This window comes from Orycteropus afer, unplaced genomic scaffold, assembly GCF_000298275.1.
Source record: "Orycteropus afer afer isolate SDZICR_OR568_19922 unplaced genomic scaffold, OryAfe1.0 scaffold00035, whole genome shotgun sequence".
Taxonomy (NCBI): Eukaryota; Metazoa; Chordata; class Mammalia; order Tubulidentata; family Orycteropodidae; genus Orycteropus; species Orycteropus afer.
The window spans coordinates 10,227,056-10,250,925 of record NW_006921622.1 but is presented as its reverse complement, the minus strand read 5'-3'; the positions used below and the strand labels follow the sequence as shown (position 1 = coordinate 10,250,925).

Here is a 23,870-nt window from a genome sequence, read left to right as displayed (position 1 = left end):
TAAACTTGGGAAGAAAACTATAAATCACAGAGTAACCTCAAAGAAAAATGATAAACCTTCACATCAAAATAAAAAAGAGGACCAGCATAAATATTCAGCAAATACTAAAACAATAGCAATGAAGGAAGTGATAATATGATTCATAAACAAAACGGGCTCAGCATAGAAAATTACATGGAACAAAGAAATCGACACAATGAAAAAGCACATGACAAAAATGATAGCTACAAATTGATATTTGCTGATAATTACATATCTGGCAAGGGACTTATCTCTTAAGATTGATGGAAAACTCCAATGCTTCAACACCGAAGGAATTAACAATCCAATTGAAAAATGGGCAGAAGACATGAATAGACATTTCACCAAGGAGGATATTCAGGTGGTCAACTAATACACATGAAAAGATGCTCACAATCATTGGCCATTAGAGAGATGTGAATCAAAATAACAATGAGATATACCGTCTCACCCCAGCACTGATGGCAAGGTTCATTAAGACAGAAAATAACAGGTGCTGGTGGGGATGTGGAGAATTTGGGACTCTCATACACTGCTTGTGTGACTGTGAAGTTACACAACCACTGTGGAAAGCAATATGGTGATTCCTTGGAAAGTTGGAATTGGAGATACCATTTGACCCAGCAATCCCATTACTAGGGTATATATCCTAGAGAGGTGAGAGCCAGGATAGGAACAGATACATGCACGCACATGTTCATCACAGCACTATTTACAATAGCAAAAAGATGGAAACAGCCTACGTGCCCATCAGCGGAAAAGTGGATGACCAAACTATGGTACATACACATACTGGAATGCTGTGCAGCACTGAAGAAAAGTGTAGAGTCTGCAAAACACCGCATAATATGGATGAACTTGGAGGACATTATGCTGAGTGAAATAAGTCAATCACACAAAGAAGGACAAATATAGTATTAGTTTGTTGTTGTGGAGGGTCAAGGAAAGGTTTATATATGGAGGGAAACTTTCTTTATTGGTTTTCAAGGGTGGGAGGGGAGAGGAGGGGAGAGAACACTGCAAAAAAAAAATGCATTGACCCATGTCACTTCATTTTTGTGTATTTCACTGTACATAAACTATATTTCAATAAAATGCATTAAAAAAAAAAAAAAAGCATAAGAAAAAATACCACAAGTGGGTTCCTCCAAAGAACAGAAATTTATTTTCTCATGGTTCAGGAGATTAGAAGTCTGAATTCCTGGTCTATTTCTGCTTCTAGTAGCTGGCAGCAATCCTTTGTATTCCTATTATAAAAGCATTTGTCTCCATAGTCTGGCTGGCTTCCTCTTCCTCTTGTATGTGATGTGTCTCTGTCTGTTATAATTTTTTTTATAGCTCAGAAGTGATTAGGTTTAGGGTTCACCCTGTACACTGTCATTGATATAAAAAAAGAAAAACCCTATAAACAGGTACAGGGGTTAGGATTTCAACACATATTTTGGAGGAACACAGTTCAATCCATACCAGTTGAGAACAAACTGAAGCAAAGAAGAACTTGAATCAAGGAGACTAGTTGGAAACTGTTGCAGTAGCACAAGGCAAGAAACGGTGATGACTTGTATCAGTGTGGTGACAATGGACATAGAGAGAAATAATGGGATTCTGAATATATTATGAAGGTGGAGACAAGATTTCATAGTCTATTTCATATAGGATGTTAGAGTGAAGGGTCATTGGTGCCTTCAAGATTTTATATTTCATTACTTAAAAGGAATTGGGACAACAATGTGAGAAGCAGGTGGGAATAAAGGAGGTTTTCTCAGGAGCTTAGATTGGGAGATGGCTCTATCCCTACGTGTTTAATCTCCACAACTATACTGTGAGACAGGTAGTGCATCATCATTTTATAGATGGAGGCTTAGAGAGATAAGTGATGTGAAGGAGTTTAATGTATTATTAAATGGCATATTTATTGATAAGTAAAACTTTTTTTTCTCATTCTTGTTTTCTCTTTTTCCCACCATTTTCATATGATGATGTGATTTCAGTTCTTCTTACTATTCTGATAACATTCTGACATAATCCACTTCTGTATTTAAAGTATATTACTCAAAACTGATTAAAATTTGCTTCCTTTTCCTTTTCTAATTTGTTTTATTAATATTTGTTGCTCTAATATCTGAACATTTCCCAAAGAGTAATTATCTGTGCCTACTAGAAAGAGGAGATAATATGTTTATGATGTTGTGACACTGTTCAGTTTAAACTCCACTATACTGTTCTTCAAAGGAGCTCTGGTGGCATCTTGCCTAAGGCATTTGACTACTAACCAGGAGGTTGGCAGTTCAAACCCACCAGCCACTCCTCAGAAGGAAGAGTGGGCAATCTACTTCAGTAAAGATTTATTGCCTCAGAAACCCAATGGGGGTCGCTATGAGGTAGAATCAACTCAATGGCAGTGGTTTTTTTTTTTTTTTTTTTTTTAATATACTGTTCTTCAAGAGCCCTAGTGGCATAATGGTTAAGCATTCACTTGCTAACTGCAAAGATTGGCAGTTTGAACCCACCCATGGGAGAAAAGTTGTGGCGATCTCCTCTCATAAAGATTCCAAAAAAACAAAATCCAAGTTCACTGCCATTGAGTCAGATCCGACTCAGTGGCACCTAACCACAACAGCATAAGTTCTCCAATACTTAAAGAACAGCCTCTCTTCTGTGGCCAGAGAGCTAAATCACTATTTGGTGAATGTGGTTTGCATAATAAACACTTTTGCACTGTCAGACAAAATATTTTACCAAAGTAGTTGGCTACTAAATTCAATTCAGTGTAAGCTTCTGACTGTGTAAGAAGATAGGCTACTTAGGTCCAGAATTTCTGGGCCAAAACTCTTGCTCTTTTGCTTAGAAGAGGCATTAAACTGAAGGATTTTCTTGATATGATATTTGCCTCATTTCTCATTCCTTTGATAGTGTTAATGAATGAATTTTTCTTTTGAGAGAAAACTATTTCTTTTTATTCACTAGACAATGAAGCATGAATTTTAATTTTGCTTTTGGGTTTTATTTTCGCTTTTTGTTTGCTTTAGGTTGGTTGGTTAGTTGGTTTTTGTTCTCCTTTATCAAGCTTAATTGACATTAGGAATCAATCTAAACTTGAAACACATGAATTATGAAATGTTGATAAGACTTCTTTCTACAGGCAGCCAGAAAACTCTGTTGTTTTAGTTAACTCATTTTTTTCTTCCTATGAAATTCATCATGATGCTAAAAAAAAATCTTAGGTTTGTTTTTCTGCAATGAAGTATAAATAATGATGTGTCATGACCTCCAAAATTCATGATACCTGGACCCATACTAACTAAATAGATTTTACTGAAAATAGAAAATTGGAGGAAAGATAGGGTTGTTTGAGAAACTGAAGTCTTTTGTTCATGTATGCATGTTTTCTCAGAGGTATTTAGGTTTGGAAAAAACAAGCTTTTTTATATATGTAAACTTTTGTCAAGTATAAAATGTTAGGTTTTTTTGTCTTAGCCTTAATTATTAAATATTAACTAAATTCTGATAGCACAGAATAACATTAACACCATTAATAATATCATTATTAATAATATTTAATAAGCTATTTGTTGGTTTTAAATACCTGAATTTTCATATTGATTTATGTCATGTAATCTCCTAAAATTTTATTTTTTAAATTTATACCCATAATTTTATATATATATAATATATATATATATATTATATGTATAAACTGTAGTATCCTTCTCTTTTCCTTTGTTCTTTGTCTCTATGTTCCCTCTGTCTTTCATCTATCTCCCCACATACCTGGTAGGTATTCATCTATATTTTTTTCATGTTTATATGATAGTTTTCAAACATATTCATGTATGCATATATGTATGGATCTGTAGAAGCATTGTTTTGTTTTGCAAATGTGGAATTTGGCATACTTTTCTGCATTTTGCTTTTGTTACTCTAACCCAAGGAATCTCTATGAGTAAAATGGTATACCTCTACGTCAGTATCTTTTAATGGAGATTTAATATTTCTTAGTAGGGATGTATCATCAATAATTATTCACTCATTTCTCCTAATTAATAAGCATTCACTATGTTCGCAGTTTTATATCTTTGTGAAGAAATAGTGAGTAGTCATATATATACATACTTATGTACATACATGCATACAATTACATTTTAATGCTTTTATTTCTGGGAAAATTGCTAGGGAAAAGGTTATATGCTTTACTTTTAATAGATGTTCTTATATAGGTTTCCAAAAAGGTTGTAATATAATAATTTCACATTTCCTACAGCAATGTAGAGATGCTCCTGATACTGCCAGCAGTAGGTTTTATTAGGTTTTTAATAATAACAGTGACTTTCCTAAGATTATGTAACTATTAGGTTGTAATGATAGGATTCAAATGCTAAAGACCAGGCTCTTTCCAGTATGTCAAATGAAATATTTGATGAAAAGTACTTTGAAAACTAAAAATGTATACAAATTGACATGGTGGTTATATCATTATCATCATCTCATCACCAAAATCTGTGAGTTTTATTTATAAACACTGAAGTTGTTGATGTACAATGAAACTTAGGGCCAGCTTTATAGCAAAGCAGTTTTATTTTGATGAAAGAAAAATATTCATATGTTCTTTCATGATATGGTCTATGAATCAAATGTGTTAAAAATTATTTTTGTATAAATATCAATAATTGATTCTTTTAAACATTTTTTAGAACAGAAGAAAGTTAAAGTAAAAAAACCAAAACCTGAATTTCCTGTATACACACCTTCAGAAAGTACATATATTGAATCTTATGATCATGGAACTTCTATAGAAGAAATTGAGGAACAAATGGATGATTGGCTGGAAAACAGGAACAGAACACAGAAAAAACAGGTAAAGAATTTTAAAAACTTGATGTAATTGAGTAAAAGACATACAGGAAAGTACAATGTAGATTTAAGGTTGGTGAATAATCGTGAAGTGAATCCAGGTAACTGTCATCAAGATGAAGAAATAGAGCTCTGGTAGCATAATGGCTAAGACACTTGCCTGCTAACCAGACGGCTGGCGGTTCAAACCCACCAGCCACTTCTCAGAAGAAAGGTTGGGCAATCCTACTCCCGTAGTGATACTGCCTCGGAAACCCAAGGAGAGGTCGCTGTGAGTTGAGTTTGACTCGACGGCATATAACAACAACAAAAGTGTGGAGAAACCACCCTCATGCTTCCTGCCAGTAGTGTCTTCCTCTTCTTCCACAAAGGTAACAACTGACTTTTAACACTATCAGTTAGCTTTCTTGCTTTTTGAAGTTTAGCTAAATAGATTCATCCTGTTATGTATTCTTCCGCATCTGACTTCCTCTAGTCAGTATCCTAGTTAGGAGATTTATCCAGTATTACTGCATTTATCAGTAATTGCTGCGTAATAGCCCAATTATAAATATAGCATTTTTTATTTCGGTTGGATATTTGTGTTGTTTCCAGTTTGGGGCTACAATGAATAATTTCCCAGTGAATATTCTTATACATGTATTCTAGTACACATGTATCAATTTTTGGAGTTAAATTGCAAAGTCACATGGTATATATAGTTCAATTGTAATAAATACTATTTTCCAGAATATTTGTATCAATTTTTACTTCACGAACAGGGTATGAAAATTTCAGTTATCCTCTACCATTGCCAATACTTGGTCAAGTTTTTTATATTTTAACCATTCTGGTCTGTATGTAGTGGTATCTAACTATGGCTTAATTTGCGTAACCCTGATGAGTAACATAATTGAGCACCTTTTATTTTTTATTAGTGTGTGTGTTTGTGAGAGAGCGAGAGAGATTTGGGTGAGAGTTTACAGAGCAAATTAGTTTTGCATTCAGCAATCTATGCACATACTGTTTTGTGACATTTACCACAATCCCCACACTGTAGAAGCATTCTTCTCACTTCTTCCCATTGCCAACCCCTTCCCTTCGTTTTTCCTTCCCATCCCCTCCTGCCTTCCTAGCTCTATCCCTGGGCAAATGCTGTCCTCTCTATCTCTTATGCTTAACTGTTCTAATGAAAGCATACTCTCCTGATAGTACTTTTCACCTTATAGGCCTATCATTTGGCTGCTGGTTAAGTCGTGGGGGTTAGGTTCAGTTCCTAGCTTGAAGGGTGTCTAAGGGCCATAGATTCGGGGGTTCCACCGGTTTTCATCAGACCATTAAGACTGGTCTATTTTGTGATTTTGAGTTTTGTTCCACATTTTTCCACACTCTGTCCGGGACCTCTTAATTGTGATCCCTTTCAGAGTGATCAACAGTGACCACCTTTTCCTAAGTTTATTGGACATTGATTTTCTCTTTTGTGAAGTTTCTCTTTGAGTTTTTTTTAATTGGATTGTCTTTTTCTTTTTTTCATTATTGTAGTTTGGGTGAAAGTTACAGAGCATATCATTTTCCCATTCAACAGTATACACATTTTGTTTCATAACACTGGTTACAATCCCCTCCATGTAACAGCGTTATTCCTCCTTCTTCCCTGAATTCCCTGTTTCCATTCATCCTTCTTTTCTGCCGTTTCCTGCCTTCTGAGCTTTGTTTTTGGGCATATGCTGCTGTTGTGGTCTTTTATGTTTGATTGGATTGAGGAATACATTTGTCCCTCGTGTTATTATTCACTTTATTAGCCTGTTGTTTGGCTGAAAGTTGATCCCTGGGAGTGGGGGGTAAGCTCAGTTCCAGGCTTAAAGGGAGTCTAAGGGCTAGCGTCTTGGGGATTCCACTAATTTCTATCAGACCAATAAGTCTGGTCGTTTTTACGTTTTTGAATTTTGTTACATTTCTCCACCCCACCCCACCCCCTGGTCCAGTGGTATTTGGATACCATCCAGTTCTTCTGTTCTCTGGGTAGTGGAGGCTGTGGTTTGTGTGGTCTATTAGTCCTTTGGACTAATTGTTTCCTTGAGTCTTTGATTTTCTTCACTCTCCTTTGCTCTGTACAGGGACAGACCAATAGTTGTATTTTAGATGACTGCTTGTAAGCCTTTACCAGAAAACTACTCAGCAGGATGTAGAACATTATCTTTGTGGACTGTGATGTGCTATTTGATCTAATTTGTCCCCTGAGGCTGTGGCCCTTAGACCCCAACCCCAGTGAATCATTCCCTTAAGGTAGTTATGGCAAAGACATTTTCAGAACTTTGCCTCTTGTATGCCCTATAATGTTCTTGGGTATGTTTACTGCCACTGTAAATACACATGTAGAAATATCCTCTGCCAAACCTGTGTATACTCGTGAGCGTACTCCCATTTGCTTTCCCACATCTGTTGAGTGTGCATGTCTGCCTATGTATCTACTCATAGATGTTGTTTGTTATTACTATAATTGCAGTATTGTATAATAGTATTTACCTTTGTTGTCTCTTATTTTTACTCTTGTATACCTCACATTGATTTCCTTTGCCATTGGTCATGATGTCCTTTCTTCCCCTTATTTTATAGTACCTTTCCTTTCACCTCTGTTAATATGTGTCTGCTTTCTAGGCCGGGAAGGAAGTGAGTCAGCACAGCAGGGTTTGGAGCAGTTGATGGTGGCTGGGAAGTAAGTAAGCCAGAGCGAAGGGTTTGGAACAACTGAGGTACACCAGGAAGTGATCAGAGTGGTGTAGAACAACTCAGGGAGTTAAACTTGTCTATCAGTTTGTCATACTGTGGTGGTTTGCACGTTGCTGTGAGTTTGGAGGCTGTACCACCAGTGTTTCAAATGCCAGCAGGATTACCCAGGTTGAACAGGTTTCACTGGAGCTTCCAGACTGAGACAAACTCGGAAGAAGGAAGAGGTCATCTACTTCTCAAAGAATTGGCCAGTGAAAACCTTATGAATAGCAGAGAAACACTATCTGACATATTACTGGAAGACTTTATTAATAACCCTGAAATATTGTCTGATACAGTGCCGGAAGGTGAACCCCTCAGGTCCAGAAGGCACTCAAGATACGACTGGGGAAGAGCTGCCTCCTCTGAGTAGAGCCGACCTTGATGATGTGGATACAGTGAGCTTTTAGGGCCTCCATTTGTTGATATGATAAGGCTCAAGATGAGAACAGCTGCAAACATCCATTAATAATCCATTAATAATCGGAACATGGAATATATGAAGTATGACTCTAGGAAAACTGGAAGTTGTTCAAATGAAATGGAACACATAAAGACTGATATCCTAGACATTTGTTAGGTGCCGTTGAGTCATAGCAACCCCTCCTTGGGTTTCCGAGGCGGTATCACTACGGAAGTAGATTGCCCAACCTTCCTTCTGAGGAGTGGCTGGTGGGATTGAACCGCCAGCCTTCTTGTTAGCAGTCAAGTGCCTTAGGCACTGTGCTACCAGAACTCCCTCCTAGACATTAGTGAATTGGACTGGTTTTGGCCATTTTGAATCAATCATATGATCTCCTATGCCAGTAATAACAAATTGAAGAGGAGTAGTGTGGCATTCATTGTCACAAAGAGTGTTTCCAGATCTGTCCTGAAGTACAATGCTGTCAGTGATAGGATAATATCCATACACCTACAAGGAAGATCAATTAATACTACATTTGTTCATTCTTCTGGCAGTCCTTGGTACTCTCAGTGTTCTTAGCAAACACCACAACTCAAAAGCATCAACTGTTTTTCTGTCATTTTTATTCATTGTCCAACTTTCACGTGCATATGAGGTGATTTAAAATACTATGGCTTGGGTTAGGCATACTTTATTCCTCCAAGAGACATCTTTGCACTTCAGCACTTCCCCCCTCCCCTACATTAGGATGTTATTTTATTTTATTTTTAAATTTTATTGTGCTTTGGATGCACATTTACAGAGCAAATTTGTTTTACATTCAAACAGTTCGTGTACATTTGATTTCACGCCCCAGTTACCATCCATGACCATAACAAACTCTCATCCCCTCCCCATCCCTGTGACTACCTTCTCCCTATACCCTTCTTTTTTTTTTTTTTTTTTATTAGGATTTGGGTGAAGATTTACAGAGTAAATTCACTTTTCTCCCTATACCCTTCTTAACTATGCACTCCTATCTGACCAGATTTCTGTCTATGTGAATGCTGCCCCTCTGGTGTCTCATGGCTGATTGCTCTAAAAGGTGCATCTCCCTGGAGTAGGTGGGTACATCACCCTGGGGTAGGTGTTCTGCATGTAGGTCTTCCTGTTGTTGGGCTGAGAGCCAATCCATGGGAGTGAGGCCATTTCTAGGCCCAAAGTATAACTCGGGGCCATAGTCTTGGGGGTTCCACCAGACTCTATCCAACCAGTAATTCTAGTCACTTTTGTGTTTTTGAATTTTATTTCACATTTTTCCTCTCACTCTAACCAGCATCTGCAGTTTTGATCCCTTTCTGAGTGATTGGCATTAGTAGCCAGACACCATCTAGTTGTTCTGGTCTCGGAGTCGTGAAAGCTGAGGTCCTCATGGTTGATCTTATCCTTGGGACTCATTGTTTCCAGATGCCTTTGATTTTTAACACTCTTCTTTGATTCAGATGAGAGGAGACAATAGTTGCATCTTAGATGGCTGTTCGAATGCTTTTAAGACCCCAATTGCTACACACCAAAGTAGGTTGTGGAATAAGATTTTTATGTACTATGTTTTGCCAATTGAGTCTGTTGTCCCCCTGGACTTTGGTCTCAAGTCAGCAGGTCCAGAGATTCTCTGTCTCAACGTGTTTGGTTGTCTCTGTGAGGTTACTCCAAATCTGTCTTATGTTGCTTCTGTAATATGTGTGGCTAATTTTGTAGCACAAGTGCATATATAAGATTATCTTCAGCCAAATTTATCCTTGGTCTGAGGTGCATTCTTGTTCACCAACTCTCACCTGATCTTCTCACCTATCTATGCATTTATCCATAGCCTGGTGTTTGTTGTTACTGGTAATGCAGTATTGTGCATGTACTAGTATTTGCCTCTGTTGTCTATATCTTATGGGCACATTTCAGTACTTTAAAGAGGCCTTTTGCAGCAGATTTTCCCAGTGCAATATGATCCTTGATTTCTTGACTGCTGCTTCCATTGGTGTTGATTGTAGATCCAAGTAATATGAAATCTTTGACAACTTCAATCTTTTGTCCATTAACTGTGATGCTAATTATTGGTCCAGTTGTAAGGATTTTTGTTTTCTTTATGTTGAAGTGTAATCCATATTGTAGTCTTTAATCTTCATCAGTAAGTGCTTCAAGTCATCTTCACTTTCAGCAAGCAAGACTGTGTCCTCTGCATATTGCTGGTTGTTAATGAGTCTTACTCCAGTCCTGATGCCACGTACTTCTTCATATAGTCCAGCTTCTTGGATTATTTGCTCAGCATATGGATTGAATAAGTATGGTGAAAGAATCAAACCCTGACTCACACTCTTCCTCATTTTAAACCATGCAGTATCCCCTTGTTCTGTTCAAACAGCAACCTCCTGATCTATGTACAGGTTCCTCGTGAGCACAGTTAAGTGTTCTGGAATTCCCATTCTTCTCAGTGTTATCCATAATGTGTTATGATCCACACAGTCAAATAAAACACAAGTAAACATCCCTCTGGTATTCTTTGCTTTCAGCCAGGATCCATCTGATATCAGCATTGATATCCCTCATTCCATGTCCTCTTCTGAATCCAGTTTGCATTTCTGCAAGTTCTGTGTCAATATGGATGTCAATAAGTTCCATGCTTAAAGTGTTTTTGAATTATCTTTAGCAAAATTTTACTTGTTTGTGATATTAATGATATTCTTTGGTAATTTCCACATTCTGTTGGATCACCTTTCTTTTGGAATGGGTACAAATATGGATCTTCTCCAGTCAATTGTCCAGGTAGCTGTCTGCCAAACTTCGTGACATAGACGAGTGCCTCCAGCACAACATCTGTTTATTGAAACACCTCATTAGGTATTCCATAAATTCCTGGAGCCAGGTTTTTTACCAGTTCCTTCAGTGCAACTTTGACTTCTTCTTTCAATACCATTGGTTCTTGATCATATGCTGCCTCCTGAAATAGATAAACATCAACCAATTCTTTTTTATACAGTGACTCTGTATTCTTTCCATCTTCTTTCGGTGCTTCATGCATCATTCAGTATTTTGCCCATGTTGTTGTTAGTTGTTGTTAAGTGCCATCGAGTTGTTTCCGACTCATAGTGACCCCATGCACAGCAGAACGAAACACTGCCCGATCCCGCGCCAGCCCCACAATCCCTGCTATACTTGAGTCCATCGTTGCAGCCACCATATCAATCCATCTCGTTGAAGGCCTCCCCCTCTTTTGTCGACTCTCCACCCTACCAAGCATGACGATCCTTCTCCAGGGAATGCTCCCTTCTTACAACATGACCAGAATAGGTGAGATGAAGTCTGGCCATTCTTGCTTCCAAGGAGCATTCTGGCTGCACTTCCTCCAGGACAGATCTGTTAGTTCTTTTAGCAGTCCATGGTACTTTCAGCATTCTCCGCCAGCACCACAACTCAAAAGCATCAACTCTTCTTGGGTCTTCCTTATTCATTGTCCAGCTCTCACATGCATACGAGGCGATTGGGAATATCATGGCTTGGGTCAGGCACACCTTAGTCCTCAAGGAGATATCCTTACTCCTCAGCACTTGAAACAGTTCCTTTGCAGTTGACTTTCCCAAAGCTACACGTCGTCTAATGTCCTGACTGCTGCTTCCGTTGGCATCGATTGTAGAACCAAGCAATGTGAATTTTGCCCATAGAATCCTTCAATATTGCAACTCAAGGCTTGAATTTTTTTCAGTCCTTTCACCTTGAGAAATGCTGAGTGTGTACTTCCCTTTGGGTTTTCTAACTCCAGCTCCTTGCACATTTCATTATAATAATTGACTTTGTCTTCCCGAGGTGCTCTTTGGAATCGTCTGTTCTACTCTTTTATCTTGTCATTTCTTCTGTTTGCTTTAGCTACTCTCTGGTCAAGAGCAAGTTTCTGAGACTTTTCTGACGTCCATTTTGGTCTTTTTTTCCTTTCCTATCTTTTTAATGACTTTTTGCTTTCTTCATGGATGATGTTCTTGATGTCCTCCCCCAATTCATTAGTTTTTTGGTCATTGGTGTTCAGTACGTTAAATCTCTTACTGAGATAGTCTATAAATTCAGGTAGGATATAACCAAGGTCATATTTTGGCTCCCGTGGAACTGTTTTAATTGTCTTCAACTTCAACTTGAATGTGCGTATGAGCAGTTGATGGTCTGTTCCACAGTCAGCTCCTGGCCTTGTTTTGGCCAGATACTGAGCTTCTGTATCACCTCTTTCCACAGATTTAGTCAGTCTGATTCCTATGTATTCCATCTGGCAAGGTCCATGTGTATAGCTGCTGTTTATGTTGTTTAAAAAAGGTATTTGCAATGAATAAATCATTGGTCTTGCAAAAATTCTATCATGTCATCTCCAGCATCATTTCTATCACCAAGGCCATGTTTTCCAACTACCAGTGGTTCTTTTTTGTTTCCAACTTTTGCATTCCAATCACCAGTAATAATCAATACATCTTGATTGTATGTTTGGTCAATTTCAGACTGCAGAAGTTGGTAAATATCTTCAATTTCCTCATCTTTGGCTTTAGTGGTAGTGTGTAAATTTGAATAATGGTAGTATTAACTGTTCTTCCTTGTAGGCATATGGATATTATCCCATTACTGATAGAATGGTACTTCAGGACAGATCTTGAAACATTCTTTGTGACAATGAATGCCATGCCATTCCTCTTCAATTTGTCTTTCCCAGCATAGTAGATCATATGATTGTCTGATTCAGAATGGCTAAAACCAGTCCATTTCAGCTCACTAATGTCTAGGATATTGATCTTTATGTCTTCCATTTCATTTTTGCAACTTCCAAGTTTCCTAGATTCATATTTCGTACACTCCACATTCCAATTATCAATGGATATTTGCAGATGTTTCTTCACATTTTGAGTTGTGCCCCATCAGCAAATGAGGTCTTGAAAGCTTTACTCCATCCAGGTCATTAAGGTCGACTCTACTTTGAGAAGGAAGCTCTTCCCTAGTTGTATTTTGAGGCCTGAGTGGCTCATCTTCTGACACTATATCAGACAGTGTTTCAAGGCTATTCATAAAGTTTTTCAATAATACATCAGCCAGTGTTTCACTGCTGTGCATAAGTTTTTCACTGGCCAGTTCTTAGAGAAGTGGATGACTTCTTTCTTCTGAGTCTGTCTTAATCTTAGTATGGCATTTAGGTGACCAGTATTATCAAAAGGCCATAAAAATGTGCATTTCGTTGACTCAGCAATTTTATTTCTAGGACTTTATCCTCACTTTTCATACAGGTTTTCATATGTAGATCAACCACAGATATATTTTTTCCCACATGTTATTTTCTTTTTGTGCTTTCATGATTTCTAATTATTTAAAAGTAAGTGGTCAATCTTTAATTAGATAAAATGTTATTTGTAATCTTTATTATTGGGGATGATATTTTATACTACATTAGGTAATTTTCCCTCCGAATTTGATTATTAGATATAGTAAGATCGTAGCTCTAGGCTTTTTCCAGATCCTCTTCATTAAGAAAAGGAAAGTTTTTCTATTTCTAGTTTGCTGATAGTTTTTATCATGATTGGATGTTGTTGTTGGGGGCCATTGAGTCAACTTCAACTTATAGTGACCTCATGTGACAGAGTACAACTGTTCCATGCATAGGATTTTCTTGGCTGTATTCTTTACAGAAGCAGATCAACAGGTCTTTCTTCCACAGAGCTGCAGGATGGGTTTGAACCGCCAACCTTTCGGTTAGCAACCAAGCATTTAACAAACATTGTGCCATCAGCGCTTCTTTGAATAGATGTTAGATATTGTCAAATGTTTGTTTGACTTTTTGTATCTGTTGGGGTGATTATAAGACCTTTTTCTTTTACCTGTTAATATAATTAATGTTATCAAGTGATTTAAAATGTAAAACCAACCTTACATTCCTGGAACTACCCCACTTAGTCATTATGTGTTACCATTTTTTTATATTGTAGGTTTGGTTTCTAATTTTTAAAAAGCAGATATATGTCTATTCAGAAGAATAGTGTTCTATAATTTTGTTTTATATTAACACTTTTATCTGCTTGTTGTATCAGTTAATGCTGGCCTCATAAAATGTATTAGGAAATGTTCCCTCTTCTTATGTTTTCTAGATGGTTTTATGTAGAATTTTATCTTTTTTTTCCAAAGAAAGCTTGGTAGTTTATGTTTTTGAAGGAATTTGACCATTTTGTCTAAGTTGTAATAGCATAAGTTGTTTATAACACCAAACCAAACCAGACTCACTGCCATCGACTCAGATAATATTCTCTTATTATAGTTTTAATATCTGTAGAAGCTATAGTGATGGTTCTACTTTCAGTTCAGACATTGATAATTTGTGTCTTCTCTGTTTTTTTTCTGGCCCAGCTCTTTAGAATTACATCAGTTTTACAGATTTGTTGGGGGGGGGGGGGAGAAGTGTATATATATATATATATATATATATATATATATGTATATATATATATATAAGCTTTTCATTTCATTGTTTTTTCTCTATTCTTTCCCTATTTTCTGTTTTATTGATTTCTGCTGTTAATTACTTCCTATCTTCTGCTTAGTAGGGCTTTATTTTGCTTTTCTTTTTAAAGTTTCTTAAGGTAGAATTTAGGCCCTTGATTTGAGACTATCTCTCTTTTATAAATGTTACTGCTGTAAGTTTTATTTTAGTACTTCTTTAGCTATATACCACAGATTTTGATGTCATTATTTAATTTTCATTTGGTTCAAAATATATTCTGATTTCCCTTGTGGTGTTTTTCTCTTTGGCCCATATTTAGTTTCCAAACAGGTGTATTTCCAGGTATTTTCCTGTTTTAGTTTCCTGTTTGCATAGCTTTTTGTTTAGCATAGTCTTAAAGTTTTTGAAAATTTCAGGGAACATTTAGTTTATTATAAGGAGCTTTGGTGGCGTAGTGTCTCAGGCGTTGGACTGCTAACCCAAAGGCTGGTGGTTTAAACCCACCACCCATTCCATGGAAGGAAGACTGGGCAATATACTTCCATAAAGATTTACCACCTCAGAAACCCAAACGGGATCTCTATGAGTCAGAATCAACTCGATAGCAATGAGTTTTGTTTTGTTTTAGTTCATTATATTTAATATTATTACTGGCATTTTGAGGTTTAAATTTATCATCTTAGTGTTTGCTTTCTGTTTGTTCCTCTTGTTTTATGTTCTTTCCTTTTTCTTGTCTTGCTTTCTTTTGGAGGGATAATTTTTAGTATTCATTTTTCCTCCTGTTCTAAGTTTTTTTTCCTTCCTTCTGACCTCTTTTGAATTAAATTATAGTATTGCACCCTATATTAACTTGGTGTAGTTACATACTCTTAATAAATAATCTACAGAATACAAACTGCATCTTCATGAATTATGCTCTTGTATGAATTTCTTTTACTATTTCTTAGATAGTGCAAAGTAGCTTTGGCCGCACTGTGGTTAAAGCATTGGGCTGTTAGCCATAAGGTCAGTGGTTCAAATGCACCAGCCACTCTGCAAAATGAAGATGGGGCAGTCTACTTTTGCAAAGATTTACAGCCTCAGAAACCCACCAGGGATCCCCGAGTCAGAATCATCTTGATAACAGTGAGTTTGAGTTTGAGTTTGAGTTTTGAGGTGTGCTTCATCCCATTAGGGTTTAAAAGGCTTCTTAATTAATTCTATGGCATGCAGTCTTTCCTCGAGCTTGGAGAATTCTCAAATTTTACCTCTCTAAATATTACTTCTGCTCCATTTTCCTTCTATTTTTCCTTTATTCCAATTTCATATATATTAGACCTTCTTTCTGGAGCAGAAGAGGCCAGGGACCTCCAGAATGGCAGGATATCCAGGTAAAAAAAGGGCAGGAGGCAAGGCTAGGCCCCAAGCGCTCTAGAGCCAGGAAAGGGAGGGAGCAGCCAGGGACTACAAAGTGGCAGGTTCCAGGTAGGAATTAGGTAAGGGGAGGGTACAGAGAGAGGTTTCCAAGAACTAAGGGAGACAGACTTGTTTGTCAGTTTGTTATCCTGTGGGGCTTGTACATTGCTGTGAGGCTTGAGGCTGTGCCACTGGTGTTTCAGAGGCCAGACAGAGTTGCACATGGTGCACAGGTTTCAATGTAGCTTACAGACTGAGACAGACTAGGAAGAAGGAGGAGGCCATCCACTTCTCAAAAACTGGCCAGGGCAAACCTTATGAATAGAAGAGAAATACCATCTGATACATTACCAGGAAACCTTTATGAATAGCTCAGAAACATTGTCCGACACAGTGCAGGCAGATGAGCCCCTTGGGTCGGAAGGCACTCAAAATAGGACTGGGAAAGAGCTGCCTCATCAGAGTAGAACCAACCTTAATGATATGGATAAAGTAAGTCTTTCAGGACCTCCATGTGCTGATGTGGCATGACTCAAATTGAGGAGAAGCAGCTGCAAATATCCATTAATAATTGGAACATGAAATGTATGAAGTGTGAATCTAGGAAAATTGGAAGTTGTCAAAAATGAAAGGAAATGCATAAAGATAGATATCCTAGGCATTAGTGAGCTGAAATGGATGGGTTTGGGGCATTTTGAATCAGACAACCACATGATCTACTATGCTGCAAATGACAAATTAAAGAGGAATGGCATGGCATTCATCATCACAGAAGATGTTTTCAAGATCTGTCCTGAAGTACAGTGTTGTCAGTGATAGGATAATATCCATATGCCTACAAGGAAGACCCATTAATACTACTACTATTAAAATTTACACACCAAAGATGAGGAAATTGAAGATTTTTATCAACTTCTGCAGTCTGAAATTGACCAAACATGCAATTAAGATGTGCTGCTTATCGCTGTTGATTGGAATGCAAAAGTTACAAACAAAGAAAAATCACCAGTAGTTGCTAAATTTGGCCTTAGTGACAGAAATAATGCTGGAGATGGCATGATAGAATTTTGCATGACCAACGACTTATTCATTGCAAATAACATTTTTCAATAACACAAACAGCGGCTGTCCATGCATACTTAACGAGATAGAATACACAGGAATCAGACTGACTATGTCTGTTGGCAAGAGGAGATGGAAAAGCTCAATACTTCAGCCAAAACAAGGCTAGGAGGTGGTTGTGGAACAGACCGTCAACTGCTCATATACAAGTTTAACTTGAAGTTGAAGACAATTAAAACAAGTCCACGAGAGCCAAAATATGACCTTGAATATATCCCTCCTGAATTTAGAGACCATCTAAAGAATAGATTTGATGCATTGAACACCAATGACCGAAAACCAGAAGAATTGTGGGATGACATCAAGAGCATGATTGATGAAGAAAGCAAGAGGTCTTTAAAAAGATGAGAAAGAAATAAAAGACCAAAATGGATGTCAGAAGAGACTCTGATGCTTGTCCTTGAGCAAAGAGTAGCTAAAGCAAATGGAAGAAATGACAAAATAAAAGAGCTGGACAGAAGATTTCAAAGAGCAGCTTGAGCAGACAAAGCCATTTAGTATAATGAAATGTGCAAAGACCTGGAGTTAGAAAACTGAAAGGGAAGAACATGCTCAGCATTTCTCAAGCTGAAAGAACTGAGGAAAAAATTTAAGTCTTGAGTTGCAATATTCAAAGATTCTATGGGCAAGATATTAAATGATGCAGGAAGCATCAAAAGAAGATGGAAGAAATACACAGAGTCACTGTACCAAAAAGAACTGGTCAATCTTCATCCATTTCAGGAGGTGTGGCATATGTTCAAGAACCAATGATATTGAAGGAAGATGTCAATGCTGCACTGAAGGAACTGGCAAAGAAGAAGGCTCCAGGAATTGATGGAATACCCATTGAGATGTTTCAACAAACGGATGCCCACTAGAGGCATTCACTCGTTACACCAAGAGGTTTGGAACCTGGCCAACTGACTGGACAAGATCCATAATTGTACCCATTCCAAAGAAAGGTAATCCCATAGAATGTAAAATCTTACTGAAGATAAGTCAAAAACGAATGCAGCAGAATATTGACAGAGAACTTCTAGAGGTGCAAGCTGGATTCCGAAGAGGACATGGAACAAGGGATATCATTGCTGATGTCAGATGGATCTTGGCTGAAAGAAGAATACCAGAATGTTTACTTGTGTTTTATTGAGTATGCAAAAGCATTTGATTGTGTGGATCATAACAAATTGTGGATAGCATAGAGGAGAATGGGAATTCCAGAACACTTAATTGTATTCATGAGGAATCTGTACATAGATCAGGAGGCTATCATTCGAACAGAACAATGGGACACTGCAGCGTTTAAAATGAAGAAGGAAGTGTGTCAGGGTTGTATCCTTTCCCCATACTTTCAATCTGTATGCCAAGCAAATAATCCGAAAAGCTGGACTATATGAAGAAGAAGGTGGCATCAAGATTGGAGGAAGAGTCATTAACAACCTGTGATACACTGACGACACAACTTTGCTTGCTGAAAGTGAGGATGACTTGAAGCACTTACTGATGAAGATTGAAGAATACAGTCTGCAGTATGGATTACATCTCAATATAAAGAAAACAAAAATCCTCACAGCTGGACCTATGAGCAGCCTCACGATAAATGGAGAAAAGATTGAAGTTGTCAAAGACTTCACATTGCTTGGTTCTACAATTGACGCCAATGGAAGCAGCAGTCAGGACATCACATGATGTATAGCACTGGGTATGTCAGCTGCAAAGGACCTCTTTCAGGTGCTGAGGAGCAAAGATGTCTCCCTGAGGACTAAGGTGCACCTGACACAGGCCATGATATTTTCAATTGCCTCATACACATATGAGAGCTAGACAATGAATAAGGAAGACCAAAGAATTGATGCTTTTAAGTTGTGCTGGCAGAGAATGCTGAAAGTACCATGGACTGCTAAAAGAACTAACAAAATCTGCCCTGAAGGAAGTACAGCTGGAATGTTCTTTGGAAGTGAGAATGGCCAGATTTCATCTCACCTACTTTGGTCATGTTGTCAGAAGAGACCATTCCCTGGAGAAGGATGTCATGCTTGGTAAGCTGAAGGGTTGAGGAAAGAGAGAAAAGATGTATTGACACAGTGGCTGTGGCGATGGGCTCAAGTATAGCAAGGATCCCAGAGCTGGCATGGCACGAGGCAGTGTTTTGTTGTGCTGTGCATGGGGTCTCTATGAGTCAGAGACAACTTGACGACAACTAACAACAAAAACAGCCCAATGCTTAACCACTTGTGCCACCCAGGCAGGCCTCAGAAATAACATACGGAGTCATATTTGCTTCATTATAAGTCTATAGGCTAGCATTCAGAACACTTTGTAGTCAGCTTTCAGCTTGTGATTATATCTCCCTAACCAGTCTACTTACCTTAGTTTCATCTTTGATTATCAAGCCTACTTTTCACTTTTCTTTTTTGGATTTACAAGTTGTTTTTTGGTTTTTAATTGTGATTTGGGTGAAAGCTTACAGAGCAAATTCATTTTCCACACAGCAGTTCGTACGTATTTTGTTTCATGACATTGACATTGATGTCCCCACAATGTGACAGCTCTCTTCCCACTTCCTCCTATAGTTACCTCTTCTCTGTATGTATCCTTTCCTGTGCATCCCTGCCCCCTGAGCTATCTCCCTGTGCAAATACTGCCCTTCTGATCTCCCGTGATTGGTTGTCCTAAGGATTGTATCTGCCTGGTGTAAATGTTCACCCTGTATGCCTGTCTTTTGGATGGAAGCCATGGGAGTGAATTCAATTCCAGGCCTGAAGGGTAACAAGGGGCCATAATTTTGAGGTTTCACCAGACTCTGTCAGACCAGTAACCCTGGTCTTTTTTAGGGTTTTGAGATTTGTTCCACATTTTTCTCCCATTCTATCCAGGATCTCCTACACTCAAGCCTACTTTTTGTAACTCTTTTCTACTTTTTTCTTATCTGTACAGTGTAACTGTGGTTCTTGCATTATAGATATTCCTGAAAAAAGATAGATTTTTCAGCAAATTCTACTTGTACTATAAATTACACTTGAATATTTATAACATGTACTACATGGTACAGTGTTATCTTGGTTAATATGAAAGATATCGATATTGATTTATTTTACAGAAATGCAACAAAAACTTAGTCTCGTAGATGAAAAAGCTCCTGCCATTGATGTAAAACATGCAGATATTAAAACTTACCATGCTACCTAGCAATAACAATAACCATGCTACCACCATTTCTTAGAGAATTCTCATGACTCCATGATTGAGATTTAAACAGCCACATTGGCTGTACTGTTACTCCAGCTGTTAACACTTCAGAGTGAATAAAGCATCCAAAGTTGTTCTTTCAGAGTGCTCACACAAAGTAAACATTACTTTTCATTTCTTGTGCATTACTACTTTTTAAATGGGTCAGTTCTCAGCAGACGATTGAAAGACAGCCCTTGTGAATGCTGTCTGCCAGTACTTATTACTGCTATTCTTCAACAGATGTGTAAACATGTATCTTTTCATAATGTGTATATAACAAGATTTGTAGATTTCCTCCTGGTTTACAGATAAATTAGGAGGCAGTTATTTACTTTGTATATAATTCTTTGTTTTACAAAAATCCCACCATACAATTTTTAAAGTATTAGATTTCCTTACCTTTAAAATGTAGTTTGATTTCACAATTCAGTTTATATTCAACTCTTCAGGAATATGTAAAATGAGATGATACATTCAGATATTGTAAATTGAATTGTTATTCTCTTGCCTTTTCTGTTCTGCTTACTTCCTGATTTAGTTGCATTTTTGTCTGCAGAGCTGTGTGTTTAAATAGCAGTTCCTTTCCTGGGTTCCTCTGTTTCAAAACCCCACATTCTTTTCTCATTAGAGTTTATATTTGTGGTTTTAGTGAGTGAACTGACCATAGAATTGTGCACACATTAGACTCTCAGTAAATACATGTTAAATTAATCAACTGCCCAAAGTAATTCTCATGGTGACTTTTGCTGAGAAGCAGAGTTGGGGACACACACACACACACACACACACACAAACACTGGATTTGGTCTGAAGACCTGAATTCTAGTTTTAGTATCACTGTTTATTACCTGTATGATCTAAGTTTCACTTTCCTGATTATTTTATACCTTATAAAATGTGTTAAATTACCCATCCTTCCTATCTCTTATGGATGGGAGAATATATGTTAAAACATTTTATAAACTATTAAACTCTAAAACAAAGTTTTCTTCTTATTCTAGCCTTTTCTTTGGGATCCTGCTATAATTTTCAGAGTTTTTATTTACATTTAAATTTTCCTTTTGTCCTTTTCATTAGTAGAATCCAAATGAAAATAAATATATGTGCTAGTTGACCTCTGCTCCTTGTAACTCTTTCTCCAAGAGCTTCTCAAGTATTCTCCCTTAATAGTTTCGGTTTGTCCAATATATATTTGGGAAGGTTTTAAATACCATAACTGTAAACTATCACAAAGTGTTGATTTAAAATGAAGTAATCTAGAAGTAAGCTTCTAGAGAAGGATACCTTGTTTACTGTGATAGTTAAGGTTGTGTGTCAACTTGGCTGGGCCTGGTTGAGTGGCAGGGCTGCTGGATGTAGTTATTTCCCATGGTGAGATTGATAATTAACTCCATGGTGGAATCTCTTGGAGCAGCTGAATAGCTACTTTAGGGATGTGGTCTGCTTCCAGTATATACAAAGCGACTTTGAGGAAGGTCTCTAACTGATGGCATGCTTAAACCCTGCATGTAGCCAGGTCGTTGTTCAGCAGCCTGCCATGTTGCCCTGCCGATCTTGGGACTTTTAATGGACTTGAATTAATAGCCTGCCACATGGTTTGGTAATATCGGGACTGTGCCTTTTCACTTGTCGACCTTGGGTTTGTCAACCTTGGGTTTGTTGACCTCAGCAACCAGCAGCTGCCCCAGTGAAGAAAAGCCTCTAGTTTCAGTGGACCCGGAGCAAGAGGCTGAGCTGAAGCCCAAGGTCGAGGGGCTTTCATCCAGCCCTTAGAGCCTGGTACTTTGAACTTGAAATTCTAGCCTCCCAAACTATAAGAGAATAAACTCTTGTTTGTTAAGGCCATCCCATTTGTGGTATATTCCTGTCAGAGCAGCACTAGGTAACTAAAACAGGTATATGACCTGGCAGTGAATGATCATAGATGAAGTGAGTGGACCAGTGTGTAGACAGGCATACCCTGGAGACTCCATTTGTATCCAGATAAAGTTTGTTTCTACAATAAAGTAAGTATCACAATCAAGTGAGTCTCACTTTTTTTTTTTTTTGGTTTCCTAATGTAGCCTCTGGTAGCATAGTGGCTAAAACACTTGACTGCTAACCAGAAGGATGGCGGTTCAAACCCACCAGCCACTCCTCGGAAGGAAGGTTGGGCAATCCTACTTCCGTAGTGATACTGCCTCGGAAACCCAAGGAGGGGTCGCTATGAGTCGGGGCCGACTCGACGGCACATAACAACAACAACAACAATGTATGTTGGGAGCTCTGACAGCATAGTGTCTAAGGTACTTGACTGCTAACCAGAAGGCCGGTGGTTCAAACCCACCAGCCTCTCCTTGGAAGGAAAGTGGGACAATCTACCTCTGTAGTGGTACTGCCTCGGCAACCCAAGGAGGGGTCGCTATGAGTCGGGTCCGACTTGATGGTACATAACAACAACAACAACAGTGTATGTTAGTTTGCACTATTATAGTGCTGATAGACTTGCTCAGTGCAGAGTTGCCACATACCTTCAATTTGTAAAAAATGTACTTTCTGCAAAGTTTCTGCAATAAAGTGACACACAATGAAACAAGGTATGCCTATATAGCTCATGTAGACAAATTATGAAGGTAAATACCGTAGTAGAAAATTAATTGACTTTACTGATAAGTCCATGTTATCCAAGGGAAACAGAGAATTTTTATCATTATCATCATTACTGATAACATCTTTTGAGTGCCAGATACTGTCCTATATGCTATATAGAGAGTAGTAGCTCACTTAACCCTCACAAGAACCCTATGTAGTAGTATTTTCTCCATTTTAGAGGATATTTGATATAAGGCCCAGTATGATATATGTAATTGAATCATATATAATTGCTGTATTCAAGGTGAAAAAACATTAAGTATCAGGAATTTCACATGGCTCAACCAAACCCACTGCCATTGAGGCAATTCCAACTCAAAGTACCCCTATAGGAAAGAGTAGATCTGCCCCATAGGGTTTTCAAGGCTGTAAATCTTTACGGAAACAGATTGCCTTATCTTTCTCCCACAAAGCAGCTGATGGATTTGAACTACCAGCCTTTTGGTTAGCAGCCAAATGCTTTACCCACTATATCTCCAGCGTTCCTTATGGCTCAACGTATAGAAGTAAATTAGGCAGCAGTCCATGCATGGGATGTCTGTATTCTTAGCTTCTGTAAACCCTGTTAATTTATCCCGGAATTTGCCAGAACTTTTCACTAGTGACTGCATCTGGCACTTTGTAGCAAAAAGAGAAAGATGACCAACATCCAAATATCAGAAATACTAAATGAAAAATAAAATTAAAAGATTTATTTTGGATTTTTTTAACATATAATTTTTGTTGTTGTTGTGGTTGAATATACAGCAGAACATACAGCACTTCAACAGTCTCTACATGTATAACTCAGTGACATTGGTCACATTCTTCAAACTGTGCAACCATTCTCATCCTCCTTTCCTGAGTTTTTCCTCCCCTGTAGGGTATATTTTGGTTTGTGTGTGTGTGTGCTCACGTGCATGCATACTTTAAATGAACCTTTGCAGAGCAAATTTGTTTCCCATTTGATAGTTTGTATATAAAGGGTTCTATGACATTGGTTGCATTCCCCACAAT

At 37.9% G+C, this 23,870-nt stretch overlaps 1 protein-coding gene across 1 annotated transcript in view; it reads left to right on the top strand.

Moving 5' to 3' along the window:
• DNAJC1 (DnaJ heat shock protein family (Hsp40) member C1) overlaps positions 1–23,870 on the top strand; it is a 452,461-nt gene that overhangs the window by 267,841 nt on the left and 160,750 nt on the right. Inside the window, exon 6 of the mRNA XM_007936407.2 lies at positions 4,713–4,876. Coding sequence (XP_007934598.1) covers positions 4,713–4,876 — 164 coding nt within the window. The remainder of the gene's footprint in view (positions 1–4,712; positions 4,877–23,870) is intronic.